The sequence below is a fragment of the Vitis vinifera genome, chromosome 18 (assembly GCF_030704535.1).
Source record: "Vitis vinifera cultivar Pinot Noir 40024 chromosome 18, ASM3070453v1".
Taxonomy (NCBI): Eukaryota; Viridiplantae; Streptophyta; class Magnoliopsida; order Vitales; family Vitaceae; genus Vitis; species Vitis vinifera.
Window position 1 is genome coordinate 34,755,687 of NC_081822.1, and position 23,097 is coordinate 34,778,783.

The 23,097-nt window shown below is 32.6% G+C and overlaps 2 protein-coding genes across 5 annotated transcripts; one reads left to right on the forward strand and one right to left on the reverse strand.

The window, feature by feature from the left end:
- Positions 1 to 7,282: 7,282 nt before the first annotated feature.
- Positions 7,283 to 16,281, forward strand: LOC100258506 (disease resistance protein RUN1). 4 transcript variants are annotated; one of them, XM_010647565.3, is made up of 10 exons: positions 7,292 to 7,818; positions 8,873 to 9,929; positions 10,110 to 10,307; positions 10,488 to 10,625; positions 10,718 to 10,820; positions 10,897 to 11,552; positions 11,617 to 12,383; positions 13,993 to 14,245; positions 14,746 to 15,524; positions 15,881 to 16,281. In XM_010647565.3, exons 1-6 carry the CDS (start codon positions 7,340 to 7,342, stop codon positions 11,232 to 11,234), a joined length of 2,313 nt encoding a protein of 770 aa, XP_010645867.1. In that variant the 5' UTR covers positions 7,292 to 7,339; the 3' UTR covers positions 11,235 to 11,552; positions 11,617 to 12,383; positions 13,993 to 14,245; positions 14,746 to 15,524; positions 15,881 to 16,281. The 4 variants fall into 4 exon arrangements, with proteins under 4 accessions (XP_010645868.1, XP_010645867.1, XP_010645866.1 ...); XM_010647566.3 differs by having other exon boundaries at positions 7,283 to 7,818; positions 8,876 to 9,929; positions 13,993 to 15,524; XM_010647564.3 differs by having other exon boundaries at positions 13,993 to 15,524.
- Positions 16,282 to 21,806: 5,525 nt separating this feature from the next.
- LOC104877967 (uncharacterized) lies at positions 21,807 to 22,886 on the reverse strand. The gene is made up of 2 exons (XM_010647563.3): positions 22,721 to 22,886; positions 21,807 to 22,530 (listed from the first exon to the last, which is right to left on the reverse strand). The coding sequence occupies exons 1-2, from the start codon at positions 22,772 to 22,774 to the stop codon at positions 21,934 to 21,936; spliced, it is 651 nt and encodes a 216-aa protein (XP_010645865.1). The 5' UTR covers positions 22,775 to 22,886; the 3' UTR covers positions 21,807 to 21,933.
- Between the last annotated feature and the right edge of the window lie 211 nt (positions 22,887 to 23,097).

Below are 23,097 nucleotides of genomic sequence, written 5' to 3' on the forward strand. Positions count from 1 at the left end.
GTGGTGCCACTAAATCAGATGGCGTGTCCTCGAGCACTGCATGCTTGCTCTGATGAGTATCCATCCTCTAACTCAAACTGGTCAATGCCCCCTGAATCAAAACCGCAGAAGCGATAAGCTAACCAACACAGGGCACTGAACCAAGACTGGGACTACAAACAGACCCCTACAAAAGAACCCGAGCAAAACAACTCAAACACGACTCATGCAACGACACGGGATGTAACGAACAATGACCAATGCATGATACAACACAACTCAATACATGATAGGGTGCGATACACAATCATATGGTGACAATCAAAATTTGGATATACGATAGAATCTTTAGAGTCACATGAGTGTCTAGTGTGAGACAACTACAAATATAACTAAAGAATTTCCATCGATGATCCAGAAAATGATCGAGGTGTGAAGAAAATAAATGGGGTGTGAAGAACAACACTATCACGAGATCGATACTCAATCTAGACCAAAATATCCTTGATTCAACCTCCAACTCGAGCTCCATAAGAAAAAAAATGATAAGGTGATCAAAGCGAATCTCTCGAAAAATGTGTGAATATGAAAATGTACCTTTCACCTTTCTGTAATCAAAATACAAGCATCAAGTCGAAAATCGAACCAAGGATCAAACAAATGATGAGGTATCGAGCCCTTGATAGGTGTATAGTGTAAAAAGATGATGAATGAACATATCCCAAAGTGTCGAGTGAGTGACAACAAAGTGAAGGGGTGTGTCGAGCCAAGAAATGGGAACGAAAGCCCTACGGAGAAAACATGCTAAACTCATCGAGTGAAAAACATGAACTAAAACGTCAAAATGAAAGGTGCTCCAACCGATACTCAAACTCTACTGATCTCCGAGCACTCTCAACTGGAGACTAAAAAAAAAAAAAAAATACTGGATCCGAACTGCAACTAAAGAGGCTCTGAATGCCCTCAGATGCACCCACGTGTAGGGAGAGAGTCATAATCGAAGGATCTACGGCTCAACCTACAAGGTTAAGGTGGCTCTAAAAAGAAAAATGGTGGACTTTAAAAATCCCTAGCAGAAGCGATCATACCCTCCGGCGGTATGCAACCCTCTGCACGCCTCCAAAGAAACGGGGCGCTTCCATGCAAGGTGGTCATCACCTCCACACATGCACTACCTCGACATCCTAGGGGGCTCCTATAGTGAAAGCTCTCAAACTCTCAACACTCAATAGTCGACTAGAGAGCACAGTGAACGGTGTGGGTGCATCCGAAAACCCTAAGAAGCTAAAACAGGAGAGAAAACACACTGGTTGCACGAATATCCATGAAACCTAGTTCCGGGCTATACAGGTCTTCAATGATCGGACTTCTCCCGACATCAATGTGTCGGTCACCTCCAGGATGCTCCCGTACATCGATATAGCCTGTCGCTAGACCCTACTCCTAACCTCTAGCTCGGTCAGAGAGCAAGCACATAGAAGGTCTCACACTTGCAATAGTGAGAACCGAGATGAAAGGAATGACCGAAACCAAGAGAGTTGGAGGTAAGGGGATAGATGTGCGACCCACATAGACAAGCAACATGCAATCACGCAAGAGGAGGGCAGTCATGAACACGCAATCAGGCAAAGCTCAGATATATCATCAATGTACACACAAGATAAGCGAGAATACAACAATCAGATGGATAGTGATACAATCATCATGCTCAAAGACGGTCAAAATAATATACAAGTCAGAGAATCAACATGTCAAGCTGAGTGATATACAGTGGTGAGTGTATGCATGTGAAGTGATTAGAACAATCATGCCAAAATCAAAATCAATATGCTAAGCAATGCAATAAGATTCAATCATCAATAATCCAGCATGTCAAAAATCTCAAATGAATATGACATCTAAGCATGCATCAAGAAATCCTCAATGTGCAATCAAGATATGGGCATCCATTGATCGTCCAATCGAATACCACGTTTGCTTCATTCTAAGTTCAAGCTTGACCCTCTAAAAATCCCCAGCGGAGTCGCCATTTTGTGAACCCCGCATTTTGGCTCAATGTGTTTCCCACTCGAATGGCGAGCTCGATTTTTATTTTGAAAAATGATTTAATCGGTTAAAAAAAAATGACTTAGAGTCGCCACTTATTTTTGTTTTATTTTTAAAGGGTAAACAAAATAAGAAAGAAAAACTCTAAGTGTGACTCCTTGTTTTGGAAAAGGTCGGTTTACGAAAAAACAGATCAGGTTCGGGGGTCAGGTTACTTATCGGGAAGGTACGGTAAAGACCGTAGCACCCCTCTAAGTCCCTAAAGTCGGGTCTCTACTAATAAAATGAAGCAATCGTGACATCTAATAAAGAAATCAATGAATACCCGAATTGATTATGCACATATGGGAATCAGTACATGTATATAGAGTGACTAGAATGAGAATAGGTGCGTAGCTGGGCAACGAGCCGTTATGCGCTATCAAGAAGCGAGGTTAGTGCACAATTAAGGAATATTTTCGAGCATGCTATAGAGCAGAATAACATCAATCATGTGTAGCAATTAAATCAACCAATCAGTCAGTCAATTATATAGTCACTTATGTAGGGCCCCCACCAAAGCCCTGTTTCATTTTGCATGAACTAATTCCATAAATTCCATTATCTGGAATTACAAAATTAAAATTCCTGCTTACTTTAAAACATTTTAAAATCATGGGATTGTGAAGATTGCCTGCCAGAAAGAAAAGAAATGGCAGCAAATTTATATTGAAAAGTGGACTTTTGAAACCTAAAGAAAAATGCTAAGGATGAAGGATAGAAAATTTTGATGATTTGAAATTATTTTGAAATAACCTGAATCAGAGAAAACATTTACACAATTGGACTTGGGGAAGGCAGCCATGCACAGGTGGGCATGCTTAAGGCCATGAGGTGGAAAGAAATTGACCTTCAGATCCGGATGTGAGACATCCGGATAAGGTAGAATGTTGGCTGGGCAGAATGGCGGCTGTGAGACATTCGGAGAAGGTGGAATGTTGGCCGGACAAAATGGCGGATGTGAGATATCCGGGTGTAATGGCGGCGGAGAAGAATTTCGGATGTGAGACATCTGGATGGAATGACGATGAAGAATTCTGGATGTGAGATGTCCGGGTGGAATGGGCGATGAAGAAGTCTGGATGTGAGATGTCTAGGTGGAATGGCAGCGGGGAAGAATTCCGGATGTGAGACATCCGAATAGAATGAGCGATGAAGAATTCCGGATGTGAGATGTCCGGGTGAAATGGACGATGAAAAATTCCGGATGTGAGATGTCCGGGTGGAATGGTGGCGGGGAAGAATTCCGGATGTGAGACATCCGGATAGAATGGGTGATGAAGAATTCCGAATGTGAGATGTCCGGGTGGAATGGGCGATGAAGAATTCCGGATGCGATATGTCCGGGTGGAATGAGCGAAACCCTAAGGGTGAGAACGTGAGGGAAACTGAAGGAAAATAGAGGAGCAAGGGAATAGAAATAGGAACAGATCAGGGAGCATTTTGACGAATATGCTAAACCCATTTCATTATTTTATCCATGAGTCCAACATCCAGTGAGTTAAGATGGAAGATGTTTGATGGAGTAAAACATTAAAAATGCAGCAAGTTCTTCAGATATCAAACTAACAAACATCAAAGCATGTCATCCCAACAAACAAAATAGCAATCACAGAGAATGAGACATAAGAGATGTGAAAAATGAAAATGCACGGGAGAGCCACAACAACCATACCTGAAAGCCTCTTCTTCGACTACAGCAACTACCAGGCTCCTCTCACAAAGAAGAACCAACTGATTTCTTACGCTCTTCCTGGCACCTTGCCCAGAACAATATTTCGCCTATGGCAACTCCCTCTCTCAAGTAACCTCAAAAATCACTTCTCTTCAAATCGTTCTCTCAAAAACCAACCAAAAGCCCTGCTGAAAATATCTCCTTCTCCCTCAAAATATCTCCCTACCAGCACCCAAAAGTCCCTCACCTCTCATAGCTTGCTGCTCCTAGCTAAACGAGTACTCCCTCTTCCAAAATATCTCTCCAATGCCCCTTTTTCCCCTCAACCTTCTCAAGCTAAACTCTGTTCTCCTCTCTTCTTTAGAAAACCTCTTTTTTCAGCCAAAGCAACCTCCCGAGAGCTCTCCTCCTTCCTCTCCTCTTTTTCTCCTCATTTTCCCATCTCTTTCTCTTTTCTTTGCTTTTTTTCTGGATTTGTCCTTTCAACGATCTCTGCCGCAGCCACCTTTTCCTCTGCCCCGCTCCTTCTACAGCCACCTTTTCTGCTTGCGGGACCTCCCTTCAGAAAGTTCCTCCACGTGTCAAAGTCCTACTGCAGCTTCAAAAAGCGAGGTTGATTCCTTATGACCACTAAGAATGTGACACGTGGCCCGCTGGGATAGTGACACCTGGCTAAAAAATGTGATCTGCAAAAACAAATAGAGAAAAAATGACTCATGCCCAAATGGGGGTCTACACAAATATATGCAAATATATAATAAAATAATATAAAGATAATTATATATAAAGTAAATGAGTAGGAAAAAGAGAATGCAAATATAAAATTTTATAGTAATTTGGTACAACTCGACCTATATTCATTTTCCTCTATCTTTAATCTCAAGCTTGAGTTCCATTAATTCAAGGCTTCAAACTAAGTGCTCAATGAATTATGGTTTTAATTTTTGTATCACTCGGGAGTTGGGAATCCTATACCGGAAGGCGGTGAAAAAATATGAATTAATTTGTGTATCTTTTGGCCTGTCATTTTCATGCTTGTCTGACACCTTACCGAAAGTGAAGGAAAGGCAAACGAAGTGCCACCTGTCACATCATCTTCAGCTGACGTGGTCCGTGTTAGATGCTGTTTGTATCCTGGGTGAATAAAGCAAAAACATTTGGGTAAATAAAAAAAATTAAAATATTTAACTTTTTTTCACTCAAATAAAATTAAGCCATTTAGATCCATTGATACAAATAAATTAAACTTATTGATAACCAATTTATTTAATATTAATAAGATATTTTTAATTAATATTAAATATTTTAACTTTTTCTGTTCAATCAAAAAATAAATACCACTTGGTTATAAAGAAAATGTCGCGATATTTTGGCGATATATCACCGAAATATCGTGTATCGAAAGGTTTCGACACGATATTTCATGGAGAAATATCAGTCCAGTGATATTTCGGTATTTATCGCGAGAAATCGGTGATTTCTCGCGACATATCGGTGATTTGGTGATAAATCAACGATTTTTCTCCGATATATCGCATGGTCAACGCGGGTCAACGAAAGTCAGACGCGCTACAATGCTGCTACAGTGCCTCTCCATTTGCTTGCTGCCGAGAGGATTTTTTGGTTTGGGGTTCACCCGCTTACCACCTGGGCTAACTTGCCCTTTGATACATAATATGCAACAAATATATATATACTTAAACTCATTATATAAAGAAAATATAAGAATATTTTAAAGAGCAAATTAATTATAATTAAATGCAAAGTCTTTTAATTAATTACCAAAAATATAAAAATTATATAATTTTCTTCATAATGTTTTTAATATCATTAATAATTAATTAAATATTAAAAAATTATATATATCTATATATATATATATATATATATATATATATATATATATATATATATATATATCATTATTTATTTTATATTGTTTAATACAATTGAATTAAATGGATCATATTTTAATACTAATATATATTTTAAAATTAGACATATTATAATCAAATATCATAATATTAGGTGTAATTTAATAATAAATGTACACTTATAAAATTCATATTTTTTTTCCAAAATATCCGCCGATATATCTCTGATATATCCAATATATCTTCGATATATCCGATATATCCGTAGAATCGAAATATCGATATATCCGTGATTACCGATATTTTCATCCTTAATTATAACATACTTCAACCTAATGATAATTTAATTTTTTTTTTTAAATATCACTATAAATTTTTTAATAATTCTAATAATTTTTATAAAATTATTTTTCATATTTTATCTAAAAATTTGTACAAAAGTCTATTAGAGATTTTAAAATATTCTTTATTAGTTAAACATGTTTTAAAATTATTTTTATATATAATAAATTATCTTTAATTATTTTTTAAAAATAATTCTAAATCAACAAATAAAAAAAAATCTGAAATATTTTATTTTTTATTATTTAAAAACCTTTAATTTCATTGACTTCCTAAGGTTTTAATTAAATATACTTAATCTTATGAAATTTCAACAAAAATCTTTTTTTTTTTTTCATTTGTTGTTTTCACAGGCTGGATTCTTTAATTCAAAATAAGGGAGATTTTTCTCGAATTTTTAAATTAATAGAAGTTTATTATATTTAACTAAAATCTTAGAGATGATTGAAAAATAATAATATTTGACCGATATTTTGGTGATATGAAGTACAAGGAAGGCAGTTTTAAAAAAATCCCTGATTTATCAATAATATATCATGGATTTTCTACTTTTTTTTTTTTTGATAAAATTACTAATTTTTCGGGAAATCATTTTTTTTATTTATCTGTGTTATTTAATTATTATTATTTTATAATTTATCTTTTAATTTAAATTTATATCATCATTTTATTTTATATTATTCTTTTATTTTTAATTATTATTATTTATCTCATTAATCTTATTTTTAAAAATTACTATCACTTCACTTTAATTTTTTTTTATATTTATCATTCTAATTTTATTTAATTCTAAATGTTTTTTTTATTTTAAAGTATTAAAAATATAAATTTATTTAAAAATGACTAAAATATAAAGAAAATGAATGAAGTTCTAATATTTTATAAATTAAAATTAATTTGATAAAATAAATTATTAATATAATTTTAATTATTTAAATAAATTAATATTAATTACAAAAAATTATAATAAAATTTTAAAAATTAAATCTAAAATAAAATATTTTTTGTAAATCAATTTATTTATTTTATTTAAAATGTAATAAACATGTTTTAATAAAAAATAGTTTTAAAATTTTAAAATAAATAAATACAAATATAAATATAAGTATATTAAAGGAAATTAAATTAATTTTTTCTTAAAATTTTTTTATAAACATTATCTTTAATCATATTTATATCAATTATCCTTATAAAATAATTTTAATATACCTATTTTCACTTATAAAATATATATTTAAAATATTTTCATAAATTTTTAATAATTCTCGCCTATCAATATCAATATTTTTGTCAAAATATATTCGACCATGCCTTATGATATATATGGGGTGCTTGTTGCGCGCTTGTTATCAACATTTCTCATATTTCAACCACGCCCCTCTGAATGGCATCTGTTGATTCTACTTTTGCCCCTCAATGGAAGTACGATGTCTTCTTGAGTTTTAGAGGAGAAGACACCGGAAAAACTTTTACCGATCATCTCTATACAGCTTTGGATGAGAATGGATTTTATGCCTTCAGAGACGATGAAAAACATGAGAAACGGGAAGAAATTGCGCCAGAATTCTTGACAGCTATTGAAGAATCAAAGATTTCCATCCTTGTATTTTCGAAGAACTATGCTTCTTCGAGGTGGTGTTTAGATGAGCTGGAAACCATAATTAAGTCTATGAAAAAACCGGGTCGAATGGTTATGCCGGTGTTCTACCATGTTGATCCATCAGAAGTGCGAGATCAGATCGGAAGTTGTGAAGTATTTTTGAGTCATGAAAGAGATGCCGAGGAGACGAAGGAGAAGGTGAATAGATGGAGGGCCGCCTTGAGGGAAGCATCCAATCTAGTGGGATGGCGTCTTCACAATCAGTAATTATAGCTTCTCATCACCTTCCTTTCAGAAATTTTTTCCAACTCCACTTTATTTCAACGAGTTTGAATGAGGCACAAATGTGAATTCTTGCACCGAAATAGGCTTTAGGGATGGATATGAACAAGTTTTCATTTGTATCAAACCTGTTTGAAACAGATTTCCCACAAAAATAACAATAAATTTAGGGTAGATTATCTTAGAATTTTTGCTGTTATGTTCTGAAGAATTAGACCTATAGATAAGTTCCATATGGTTTCAATCCATTAAATTAGGATTTAGCCCTTTCCATAAAATTAAGAACATGATATCCAGACCAAAAGATATTTGCCCTCTGTAACCATTGTCATGGGTTCCTTGATTGATTTCACAACAATTTCCTTGTATAAATTTAATTCTCATATTTCCTCTTTAGTTTTGTGATAAATCAAAATGGAGAAATTAGATTGTTTTCTCTGTTGTAGTAATTTCCACGATCCAAATATTAACGTGCTAGGAATGGCAGTTCCAGCAGTTACGACAACTGCAAGAGGGTTGCTTACAGCCATGAAGAAGACTGTATGAAGAACACAGGAAAAGAAAACAGCTCGTGAGAGCTCACTGCTTTGATAACATAAAGGAGGAAGACTTCAAGGGAATAATCTGCTGTGTTCTTTTGGTGACTGACTAACATAAGTATATATCTACACTTTAGAAATGATACAGAGGAGGAAGGAAACATATTATGATGATATGTAGTAGGAAGGAAATATATTACATTCCTAAGATAATTCCGTGATGCTGAGAAGATTTAACCTTTATGTGAGCTGGTTGACGACCCAGAGGATTCTTCCCTTGATGAGAGGATCCCTTATGAAAGAAAAGGAGAAGGGAGATAGCCTTTACTAATGGCCGAAGTAGGGGTTATAGAGAAGAGCTTTTAGTTTCAGATTGCTAAGTTGGGAAACACGGAGAGCAAACTGGCTGCTTGACACTTGGCACCATAGTTATCTCTACTTCGTATTCCTAATTTTGTGACTAATTCTAACTCATTGCTTGTTTCTTGTATTTTAGCAGGTATGAGTCACAGCTTATCAAGGAAATTATCACTGATATTCTTAGAAGATTGAATTGTGAGCTTCTGCAAGTTGATTATGACACAGTTGGAATGGAATTTCGTTTGAAAAAATTGTTGTCGTTGATAAATCTTAAGTTGGATAAGGTTCTCATGATTGGGATAAATGGAATCAGTGGAATTGGGAAGACTACCATTGCCAAGGCTATTTACAATAAAATCTCATATCATTTCCAGAGTACCATCTTTCTTACAAATGTTGGAGAGAATTCAAGAGGTCATCATCTCAATCTACCACAATTTCAGCAGCTACTTGATGATGCATCAATAGGAACATATGGAAGAACAAAAAATAAAAGGGTTCTTCTTGTTGTTGATGATGTTGATCGGTTGAGTCAAGTAGAATACTTAGTTAAATTACGTGATTCGTTTAGCCTCCGAAGTAGAATTATCTTTACAACTAGAGATAGACATTTGCTAAATGTGGCTAAATTAGATGCATCATATGAATCTAAAGGATTAACTCATGAGGAAGCTATTCACCTCTTCAGTTGGCATGCCTTTAAACAAACCTTTCCAAAAGAAGATTATGTGGGCCTTGTGAACCATGTTGTAGGATATGTTAAGGGTCATCCTTTAGCTCTTAAAGTGTTGGGTTCTTCTCTTTTTGGCAAGACAATAACCGAATGGAAATGCATATTGCATAAACTAAGAAAAAACACTCATGGCGAAATTTACAATGAATTAAAAGTAAGTTTTGATGGACTAACTCCTACAGAGCAGGAGATTTTTCTTAAGGTTGTATGCCTTTTAAAGGGGAAAGATGAGGAATCTGTTTCAACAATACTTGACAGTCTTGGGTTGGGCTCAGAAAGTGGAATTCAAGTTCTTCATGATATGTGTCTTGCAACAATTTCAAACAATAAGTTATACATGCATGATTTATTACAACAAATGGGTCAAAAACTTATTGATGAAAATAATCCCCATGAGCCTAGTAAAAGGAGCAGATTGCAGGACTCCAAGGATGTGTATCCTCGATTGACAAGGAATACGGTAAGAGCCAAAATGCATTAATCTAGTTTGATTTTTAACTGAAGATATATGTGTGCATGTGTGTTTGAGCAAGCTTCAATAATTTAATATATTATATCATTTTAATGGAAGAAGGTACTTATCTATTTAATTTAGTTAGGCTAATTTTATGTTTCATTTATCTTGTGCTTTGGTTTATAGGGGACAGAAGAAATTCAAAAGATACAGTTCAGCAGTGCAGGTTTCCTGAAAATGCCCAAATTATATTCCCTAATGCATCTTCCTTTGAAATCTTTGCCACCAAATTTTCCTGGAGATAGCCTTATTTTTCTTGACTGGAGTCGTAGCAACATAAGACAGCTCTGGAAGGATGAGTATCCTCGATTGACAAGGAATACGGTAAGAGCCAAAATGCATTAATCTAGTTTGAGTTTTAGCTGAAGATATATGTGTGTGTGTGTGTTTGAGCAAGCTTCAATAATTTAATATATTATATCATTTTAATGGAAGAAGGTACTTATCTATTTAATTTAGTTAGGCTAATTTTATGTTTCATTTATCTTGTGCTTTGGTTTACAGGGGACAGAAGCAATTCAAAAATTACTTTCCCCAATGCATCTTCCTTTGAAATCTTTGCCACCAAATTTTCCTGGAGATAGCCTTATTTTACTCGACTTGAGTCGTAGCAACATAAGACAGCTCTGGAAGGGGAATAAGGTATGATCATTATTTAGTTATACTTCTACTTGACATTAATTTAAATTTCATGGGATTTTTTGTTTATTAAAACAAATTTTATTTTGTTACAGAGTCTTGGAAACTTGAAGGTCATGAATCTCAGTTATTGTCAAAATCTCGTAAAAATCTCAAAATTTCCATCTATGCCAGCATTGAAGATTCTAAGGCTTAAAGGTAGTAAAACTTTGCTTAAGGCTCACCCATTAATGTTAACATTATTTACTAGTTCTGTTTCTCTTGAATTTGACAGGGTGCAAAAAGCTTAGGAGTCTTCCAAGTAGCATCTGTGAGTTGAAATGCCTTGAATGTCTCTGGTGCTCTGGCTGTTCAAACCTAGAGGCGTTTCCAGAGATCACAGAAAAGATGGAAAATTTGAAAGAGCTTCATTTGGATGAGACAGCTATAAAAGAGCTACCTTCATCAATTTACCATCTGACAGCACTTGAATTTTTGAATTTGGAACATTGCAAAAACCTTGTGAGTCTTCCAAGTGGTATTAGTAAGTTGGAACACCTTAAAAGTATATGTTTATGTGCCTGTTCAAAACTAAAGAGCTTACCACCAACACCAGGAAGATGGAATATTTAAAAGATCTTTATCTGGATGAGACAGCTATAAAAGAGCTAAACATTAATTGGATATCTGGAAGAGCTTGAACATTTGGATTTGTCATTTTGCAATGATCTTGTGAGTTTTCCTGCTATTAACAGTCAACTTTGTGGGCTAAGATTCCTTGGTTTGAGCCACTGCAAGAGGCTTCAAAGCCACCCTGAGCTTCAATCAAGTATAGAGTATGTAGATGCACACCATTACACCTGCTTGAAGACTTTGCTGTTTCCATCATTGTTGCCATGGAAGAGGCAGACATGGCCTTCTGTGTTCAATTAATACAAATGGGAAATTCAGGTATGATTTTCATGGCGCACAACTATTAATCTAGACATGTGATTTACATGGTACTTTTGTGCAGGGGTCGGAATTGAGGAGCTGTTTGCCTTGTCCAGAGAACGAACCACCTTCATGTGTCAGCAGAGAATTTGATATTTTCATTTCTGGAAGTCAAAGAATTCCAGAGTGGATAAGTTGTCAGATGGGATGTGCAGTAAAAACAGAGCTTCCTATGAATTGGTATGAGCAGAAGGGCTTTCTGGGTTTTGTTTTATGCTCGGTCTATGTTCCTCTCGATACTGCATCTGGCCATGAATCTGAGAATACGTTTGATGATATATCTCAGAATGAATATGCTCATACATCTAAGAATGAATCTGAGGATGAATTTGAGAATTCCCCAGTTGATGCAACACGCACTTGTCGTTTAGAATGCAAATTGACTGATCAGATTGGAGAGGTAGATTTTCTTGCATTTGGACCAACCCTTTGTGAATACTACTTTAATGGTGGTCCATCCAAGCAAGTGTGGATCAGGTATTATCCAAAGGTTGCACTTAAAAAGAAGTACTTCTCCAATGAATGGAGTCACTCGATTGCTTCATTTAAAGGCTATCACAATGGTACACCTCTAAAGGTGAAAGAATGTGGAGTCTATCTTATATATGCTCGATCTGATCAACATTATAATCTTCTTGCTGAAAGCCTTGATGATGCAGGATCAATTGTAGTTGAAAGTGATAGCTTTGATGTAGGTCAGCAACCATGCCTTGAAGATTGAAAAGATCCACCAATGACCATGAGCTTCTGCTCCTGAAAAGTTCTCTCTGAATACTTCAAGACTTACTGGTAAGTTCTTCCCTCTCCTTGCTAAGTTCATGTAGCAAAAAGATTGAAGTAGCTTTTATTCTTTCTTGGATTTTCATAACATATTTCTTTCTTTTTCATTTTTGGATGTGAAGAATTAATTCTCAATCGACCAAAAACCATTATATTCCCCTGCCTATAGGCAACCCATCTAGCTAATAATGTTAAATACAATCTTGCAACTATTAATCAAACCACACAATACACGAAGAGAAAAATAAAGAAAAAGACAAGATTTTTAACATGGATCAGCAATCAATGTGATCCCTACATCCATGGAGTGCACCAACATTCAAAAATCCACTAATCAAAAAATGAACGAGAAGGGTTACAATGGTGAAGTTCTAAAAAATATCATCTCTCAATTGTAGCCGCACTCCCTAAAAAACAAAACCCTAAAACATAAAAGGGTTAAATATGTAATAGAGACAAATTCATCATGCATAACATGAAAAAAAAAAAAAAGGGCATCTTCATTTGAAATCTTTGCCACCAAATTTTCCTAGAGATAGCCTTATTTCACTCGACTTGAGATACAACAACATAAGATAGCTATAAAAAGGGAATAAGGTATAATCATTATTTGACATTAATATAAATTTCATGAAATATTTTATTTATTAAGACAAATTTTGTTTTATTTAAAATTCATGGAAAGTTGAAGGTCATGAATCTCAATTATTGTCAAAATCCCGTAAAAATCTCAAAATTTTCATCTATGCCAACATTGAAAACGCTAACTCTTAAAGTCATGTTTGGTTGATCAGATATAACATGGGATAGGATAAGAGATAGGATATTATACCCTATCTCATGTTTAGTTAACGATAAGATATGATAAGTCATCTTATCACTTATTCTGTCATATGTTCAATCAAATATGGAATATGATAAATGGTAAAATATATTATCCACTTTTTTTTTTTTATATTATTATCTTTTCTACATGAGATATGACATATCTCATGCTAAGATATGAGATATGCATATCCCATAAATCACAAATTTATTTATTTTTATCAAATTTTATTTATTTTTTATTTTTTTTATATACACTTTTTGTAAAATAATTTTTTAATATAAATTAAATTTATGGTTAAAAAAGAAAAACTAAAAAAATATTTATAAAATAATATTAATATGTGACACATAAATTATTCTTATATATTGAATAAAATAATATAAAATTTTTTATTTATAAAATTTAAATATTTTAATCATAAATATTGTTAAACATAAGAGAAATTTCATTTTTTTAAATAGAAAATATCGGAATCTAATATAATTTTTATTTTAAACATTGAAAATAATATACATTTTATATTATTTTTTATTTATTTCACAAATTAAATATAACATGATATATCTTATTGGATATGCTAACTTAGAATATCATATTCATAAGATATGTATATCCAAGGATATCATATTCCATTGGAAATCATATCCTTTTTAATGGAATATGATATCCTAAGATATACATATCCTCTTTTGTCAATCAAGCATGACCTAAAGGTAGTAAAACTTTGCTTAAAGCTCACCCATCAATGTTAAAATTATTTATTAGTTCTTTTTCTCTTGAATTTGACAGGATGCAAAACGCTTAGGAGTCTTCCAAGTAGCATTTGTGAGTTGAAATGTCTTGAGCATCAAGTGTTCTGGCTGTTCAAACCTAGAGAGGTTTCCAGAAATTACAGGGAAGATGGAAATTTTGAAAGAGCTTCATTTGGATGAGACAACTATAAAAGAGCTACCTTCATCAATTGGACATCTGACAGTGGTTGAAGTTTTGAATTTGGCATGTTGCAAAAGCCTTAGCCTTGAAGGTTTTCCAGGTAGTATTAGTAAGTTGCAACACCTCAAAAGTCTCTGTCACACTCACTGTTGAAACCTAGGGAGGTTTCCAGAAATTACAGGGAAGATGGAAATTTTGAAAAAGCTTTATTTGGATAAGATAACTATAGAAGAGTTACATGCATCAATTGATATCTGGAAGGACAGTGATATCGGTTCTCATGGGACTCTTGGTATCAAATGCCGTTCAAAACGCAAACCTCTATTCTTTAAGAATACAACGAGCAATCTGGGGTGATTTGTCTAAGATTCCTCAGTTTGAGCCTCTGCAAGAGGCTTCAAATCCTCCCAGAGCTTCCATCAAGTAGAAACTGTGTAGATGCACACCACTGCATCTGCCTGAAGACTTTGTCGATTCCATCATTGTCACCATGGAGGAGGCAGTCACGGCCTTTTCTTTTCAATAACTTCAAATGGGAAATTCAGATATGATTTTCATGGAACACAACTATTAATCTAGACATGTGATTTACATGGTACTTTTTTGCAGGAGTTGGAATCAAGGAGCTGTTTGTCTTGTCCAGAGAATGATCCATTTTCCAATGTCACCAGGGGATTTAATATTCTGACTTCTGGAAGTCAAGCAATTCTGAAGTGGTTCGGTTATCAGAAAGGAAGTGCAGTAACAATAGAGCTTCCTATGAATTGGTACAAGGATAAGGGGTTTCTAGGATTTGCTTTATGCAGTCTATGTTCAACTTGATGCTGAATCTTGCCATGAATTTGAGAAGCAATCTGAGAATAAGTTTAATGATAAATCTCAGAAGGAATATGCTCATACACCTAAGAATGAATCGGATGATGAATTTGAGAGTTCCCCAATTGATGCAACATGCACTTATTGTTTAGAATGTAAATTGACTGATCAAATTGGAGGGGTAGATTTTCTTGCATTTGCACCACCCCTTTGTGAATGCTACTTTAATGGTGGTTCCTCCAAGCAAGTGTGGATAAGGTATTATCCAAAGGTTGCGCTTAAAAAGAAGTACCTCTCCAATGAATGGGGTCACTTGACTGCTTCATTTAAAGGCTATCACAGTGGTATACCTCTAAAGGTGAAAGAATGTGGAGTTCATCTTATATATGCTTGATCTGATCAACATGATAAGCTTCTTGTGGAAAGCCCTGATCATGAAGGACCAATTGGAGTTGAAAGTGATAGCTTTGAGGTAGGTCAGCAACCATGCCTTGAAGGTTGAGAAGATCCACCAATGACCATGGTTAAGCTTCTGCTGCTGAAAAGTTCTCAGAATTCTCCAAGACTTATTGGTAAGTTCTCCCCTCTCCTCGTGAAGTTCATGCAGCAAAAAGATTGAAGTAGCTTTTATTCTTTGTTGGATTTTCCTAACATATTTCTTTCTTTTTCATTTTTGGATGTGAAGAATGAATTCTCAATGGACCAAAAACCATTATATTCCACTGCCCATATGCTCATAGGCAACCCATCTAGCTAATATTGTTAAATACAATCTTCCAACTTACCTAGTTTAAAAACGCATGGGTCAGTACTTGCCCAAGCATTTAGGACTTGGTTTATTGCATCCGCATGGATCATACCTTGTTCTTGAGCATAGTATTAGTTTTGAGGAAGTGAAAATCTTGTTAAACAAGTTAATTTAGTGCAGGCAAATTGCAGAATCCTATTCATCGAGCCTTGGATTTGAAAATCTCAGTACGTCAAGGTGGATGGCCCAACACTGAACTGATCCTAACTGATCAAGGCAGGTCGCTCATTACAAGTTCAGTTCCAATTTTGAGTTAAGCTTTCGGGTTCCATTCAACTTGGTTTTCCACCATATTTTCAGACTCAGAGACTGATCAAGTCCCCAAGCAAGGATGTACGATCATGTTTGTTTAGATCATGCTTTAGATTGTGTTTAGATAAGGTATTAATTTCATGCATAATATATGTGGGATCCCCACGTCTGTCTCGCATGAATCCCTTTCCCCGTCTAGATTACAGATGGCCAAAATGTTATGGGGACATCATTCAAGCAATGAATACTGGCAGTAAATACTGAACCAACACGCTAGCAACATTCATGGACAAAAATGCTAGACTTTAAACCAACATTCATGGACAAAAATGCTAGACTTTAAACCAAAAACTGTTATTCATAAAGCCAATTATTGGCATTTAAAGCAATAAAGATGTATGGGAAACGTTGCAACTTGGTTAGGGTAAATAGCCAGGCATCAAAACCCAAGTATGAAAAAACTCTCTAAGAAGAGATTGTTCATCTCTTCCAAATTAACTTAAACTTCAAAGGAGCATGTTCAGAAAAACCATCCGGATATTCCTTATTGCAGATACACTTGTCGTTCACTGGGAGGGAGCTAATCAGAAAGGACATTACTGGTCGTGCACCAATAATGTGTAATGGATTCGTATAATATAATATCTATTTATGCCATGTTTATGGTGATGAAAGTCTTTCGAGACAATGGTGTTGGGTCTAGCCAGGTCCGAGCAGAGGCCACACATGAGATTATCAACCAAAGGAATACACATGCATGGGAATGACAGGTCATGTGATGAGAAGTATGACTTCCCAAAGCTAAAATCCGTGTTTTTGATTGTATGATGCACGTACCCTTGAACTTTGAATAAGCGCTACGATGACGATAACATGAGGTTATATCATATAGAGTATGATAGTAATGATGATGTAGTTAAGAAAAATGCAAAACAAAGAAAATATAAAGAAAAAATAGAAGTTAATAAATTATTTTTTTAAATGCTACTTTGAACCAATTCAATTTATTTAACCTTTTTACATAAAAATTAAATAATTTAAAAATATATAAGTTTCTAATTAATGTAAATTATATTTTGTTTTCTTTCATATTTTTGTAGCAAAACTAACAATGAGAAAATCATTTTTGTTAGTCTTTTTTTCATTCCTTATTACTCTTTCAGCACCAAACATAACTTAAAAATAAATAACCAAATTATGTAACACATAACTATGAGTTATTTGAAATTAAATTATCCATGAACAATTTATAACAACAATTTATTTTTATAAAATAAAATAAATTTTTTTTATTATCCAAGGTTATAGATGTAATTTTCAGCTACCAGTTTTGAATCTTTTTGCATTATGAAATTACAAAGTTGGTCAAATTAAATTATCCATGAACAATTTATTTTTATAAAATAAAATAAAAAATTTTCATTATCCAAGGTTATAAATGTAATTTTCAGCTACTAGCTTTGAATCTTTTTGCATTATGAAATTACAAAGTTTCAAATATTTTAATTTTGCTATCCTTTATTCCAAGCTTCCAAAAAGTTAAGTTATATATATATATATATATATTATTAAAAATAGTTCTTTGAGGATTTGGCATCAAAAGAGATGGCATGTATTTCAGACAAAACGAAGTATCTTAAAATAAAAATATATTTGAAGTATTTTTAGGTATAATTATGAGAAATTTAAAATATGAAAAACATTTTGTGAATTTTTTTGTAATACATAAGAATACATATTATTTGTTGGTGCATGACCAATAAAGAAGGATTTGACTAGCCTTTGTGTACTATTAAACCTGCACAAAGGAATGTTAGCATGAGATTTTTCGGGCATATCCATGCAAAACTTAAGTCAAAGATGGAAGATTTGAGCAAAATAGGTTTTTGGAAAAAGTAGCAACATACCTTTCTTGTGATGAAGAAGGGCTATTTATCCTTACTCAAATATAACATCTTCTTAGGTGCCTTAATTATACCTTTGATTGCACGTCTTTAATGTCAATGGTTGTTGGCTCATAATGAGTATTGTGCCTTGATGAACCTTGAAGTTTGATGTTTTAACCTCGTAACGGTTGCATCAATCAATGCACTTAATGTCAATTACAGTTAATGCTTAGCAGACATGAATACATAATGTCTGATTGGTTTGTATCTGTTTAGTACCTTTGGGTGGACGGATAGTGCTACATGGTTCTTGTGCTGGTGCTGAACATGCCTTGTGCTAAACAACACTTAGGGGTCATGCTAGACGGCATGATAAAGAGTAGTGAGTGCCCCACATTATCTTTAAGAAACATAAATTCAAAACTACTATTTTCCATATTTGAGTTTTTAAATAAAATTTTATTTTTAAAAATAATTAAAATTTATTTACAAAAATTTATTTTTGAAATGTATCAAAAATATTGTCAAACATTCCCTAAGTGGGTGTTTGGTATACCCACTTAATAACTTAAAAGTAATTTAATAACTTAGTTTAAGTTATTAAATAAATTAAGTATATTTGATAAAATAACTTAATGGTATGACTTAAAGTAAAAAACTACTTTAAGTAATAAGTAAAAATGATTAACTTATTCTTAAATTATCATCTTCATTTTGCCCTTTTACCCTATTTGTCCTAATTATTTTTATGATATTTTTTACTACTCTATAACTTCCAATGTTACTTGACCTCTTTTGCTCTAGTTATAATTTATAAGAATAAATTTTAAATTAACTTTATCGAACAACCTTAATACTTAAAATAAAAATTAAGTAATAAATTTTAAGTCAATAATTTAAATATAATTTAACTTAAAATTAATTTAAATTATTAAATAATAAGCGTTAAGTTTTACCAACAGCCTTGAGTATCTTCATTTTCCAAAATACCAAAAATATACATTATGTACTTTTTTAAGGAAGAATTAAAATATTTATTGTTCCCTTTGGCCATGACTCATGAGTATAGGTTTGAAAATTTCAGTGGCCTTTGGCTTGATATTTAAACTCATGCAGACCCAAACTGCTATCTGGGCCCACCACTCCTAGATATGGGCCTAGCCTGAGAAATTAATTCACAAGAAAAACCCATAAAACTTGTTATCTTACATTAAAACTAAAATAAACTAACAACCATAGACTCTAATAAATATATTTTAATTAGAATTCCATAACACAATTCACACTCATCTAAATATTCTTTGGACTAAAAAATTCTAATAAATTTTGAAAAATAAAAAGTTAGGATGTGATATTCTTTCAAACTTAAAATTCTAAAAATTATGAATTAATCTCAATAATAAAACACATATTTTAATAAGTTTATAAATCCAAATACCCATAAGGGTAGTCTAGTTGGTAAGGGCAAACATTAGGAAGTGTGGACGAATACTAGGAAGTGTGGTCTCAATAAGTGACACATAATCCTATACTCAAATCCTACCACCGATGATACCCCCAAAATTTACTCGGTACTAGTTGTTGTAGGATGGTTAATACCTCGAGGTTTGGGTCCTCATGGAGAATTCTCGGCTAAAAAAAAAAAAATGTAGTTTATAAATCCAAATATATACCACACAAAAAGGGTTAATTTAGAATATTTTTAACATTTTTTAGCAATCAAATTTAATTAGACATCTTAATTATTATTGAATTACCAATTTCCTATCAGTTACGTAATTAATCATTATAATTTTTTTTATGATTAGAAATTTTGATATTTTAGTGCATTTAAAAATATCTTCAATTATTATTTTTTTAATTATTAGTTTTCAAATTAAAGTAAAAATATAATAACTAATTTTTATAGATCATGTTTTAAAATATAAAAATAAATAGATTGCATATTTAATGGTATTCATACATTAATAAAAACAATTAACTTAACACTTAATTATATTAAGACATGATAACAAAAAAACAACCTAAAACTTTTAATGTCATTAAGCTTTAAGTTACATTTAAGTTAATTTCAAATTTATTCAAATTTGAAAAAAAAAAACAAAAAAACACAATCGTCATAAATAATACTACCTAAATTTACCTATGCATAGTGCCAATGAATAAGATTACTAGGGAGCTAGCATTGTTTTCAAATGATCAAGTATGCTTAGAAGTCCTCAAATTTGTATAAATACCTTCTTCAAGATTGGTATGATTTGTTGTGTATTTGGAAACTTCAATGCAAACATATTAATAGAAGAACATAAAATAAAATCTATTCACATACAAAGGGACACAAAGTTTTAATATGATTTGATCAACTACTCCTACCTCTACGAATAATATTATAGAGAACCATAAAAAGAAATACAACTATTGGCTCTTAAAACATCCTACTTTTCCCCACTCTTTATGTCTCATTCTTCTTCACATCTCTATCTTACATATATAGTCTTTATAAGATCATATCTCTCTCATAACTTTTTTTCCTCATAACCTAAAATATTTATAAAGATATTCCTACTAATTTTTCCTTTTCTGTAAAAAAAATCTAAGGAATGTAATTACAACTACATATTAATTTAGGAAATATTCTATATAATATTCCTTCTACAAAAAGAAATATATTCAAATAGGAATTTGAGACACTATCTAACAATTGCTCTTCCAAGGTGCTTCTAAACAACTTCAAACTTCGATATTACTTATTGTGCTAACAAAGTTTTAATACAAACATATTAATAAAGGAACATAAAAATAAAACAAACCATACACAAAGTTACATAAGGTTTTAATATGATTCAATCAATCATGCCTACCTTAATGAATAAGGGATAATATTGCATTATATATATAGAAAATATTATAAAGAAAAAAAGAGATACAACCATTAGCTCCTAGCTAAAATGTTCTTTTCTTTCCCGCTCTTTATATCTCCACTTGGAATCATGAAGTATTTTGCTCCAAATTTCCAAATTTCCAACTACTATTTTTTATTTTCTAATGGTGGTCCATAGTAGGAGGATTGTCCTTTTCCATGTTAAGAATTTAGAATTTTGTGTCTCCTAGACATCACTGCCCCTGATGATTTGAATATAATTAAAATTTAATTAAATTATAGTGGGGCACAATCAATATTTTCATATACCAAAAAGCATGAATGTGGAAGAAACTTAATTAAGTTAATATATATCAAAATTAAAGGACAAATTTCATCCATAAAAATCACATAAAAGACAATAGACATTACTTCACATCAAACTTTTTAATGTAATGAATTAACAAGGACCAAAGTCATATAAAAATATAAATGGTAATTTGTCTAGGCTCATTATTCAATCGATATGAAATTTGAGAATGAGAAAAGTAGAAACATAGGCACAAAAAACAAATTTACTTATATATTCTTTATATAAAATTAAAAATATTTATATATGAAAATATATTGACGATAGCTTACCATCCTTATGATTATGTTTCGTTCTTAAAAAATAGTAAGAAAAGAAAAAAAAATGTTAAGAAAAATTATTTTCTCATATTTGATTATCTTATGAAAAATATCAAAGAAAATAAAAAATAAAATAAAAATAATTTGAAACTTATGAATTTTCAAATTATTTAATATTTAATTATATCGAAGAGTTAAAATAAATGAAATAATTTTGAAATAGCATATACAAAATAATTTTTTAACTTTAAATCAATTTTTTGTTTTCCTCAAATTTTCTTTTTTTCTTTTCTTTTCCTTACTTTTCCTCTGTATTTTCCTTCTCTTGTATTTTTCCGAAAAATAATGTGGATACAAATGAGCAAAATAAAAACGAAGACACGATCGAAAATGGGAGATCAGAAATACACATTATATATCTTTACTATAAAATCAAACATAGGATTAATTAACAACTTTTATTCGATTTTAAACAAAATATAGACTTGCTCACACTTGTATTACTAAAAAGCGAAATATTAATGCTAGGGTTTGTAAACAAAAGTTCAACTCTCAAATGTGACATGAAATCTCTTATACCTCCTAGTCTCATGACCGTTGCAAGTAAAACCAATTCTTGTCAACACCATTCCTTGTCCTATATGAAGAGTCACATATTCAACTCCTTTCTTCCTCCTAACAACTTCACCAAATGAAACTCCATTTCTTCTTCTCACAAGGTTGCTTACTAATACTATAGACCCTCTCGGATTCACATCTATGGTCTTGAATAATTTCAAGTGGTCTTCAAACTTACAGTCAATAACAGCAAAATCAATGCTCTTAAACTGAATGACAATCTCACAAGGATTTCCATGGACGAACTCAACCTTGTCTTCGAGATCATAACAAGAAAGTTGAGCTTTGCAGTCTTCCATGTCTTGTTGCTGGTCAAGAACGCAGATGAATCGACCTCCGGTATGCTTTGCAGCCACGGCTAGTGCTATTGTTAATGGGTTCACTCCTTCATTTGAGAGGATTTGAACCATTAGTTTAGCTTGGTTTCCTGCTGCCAAAGCTGATATGAACTCCATGCATTGGGGTTGAATGCATTTTGTAGCTCCCCCATATTCAGTGCAATCTTGATTGTAGTGGTCTTTACACTACAAAAAAAAGTCACAATAAGAAACTTTAGCTTATAAAATAGAAAAGAACAAGAGGAGAAGAAATGAAATGCTACAAATGAATCTTCCATACAACCTTGCATTAACGACAATCAAGAAGAGTATTAATTTCATTCAAAGGATGATAGAAAATAATACTTCCAAAAAAATGAAACATAAATATGCTCACCACTTGAAGAGTCTGCAAGTAAGCTTCCATGGCATCTTGAGGAGACCACTTCATTGTAATAGAGCAAATATGATTTCAAGAAACTATGAAAATCTATGATAACCCACTTTAGATTATGGCATTTATACAAGTTGGAAGATAGTTTTTTCACTCAACATTCTTCCAATTTTTTAAGGTGAAGTTTTAGGATTTCTATCTAATGGAACCATGACAAATGTCCTTAGGAGAAGATCTAGAAAGATCTGATTCTGCATGTTGAAGAGAGCGGTGGCCCCTTGAGGGCATTTTGATGTGAAGTATGATCCGTTTAAAATAAAGTAAAATTGACATTTTGAGTGGCTCTTATGATATGGAGGACATGTGTAAGTAGAAGAGGG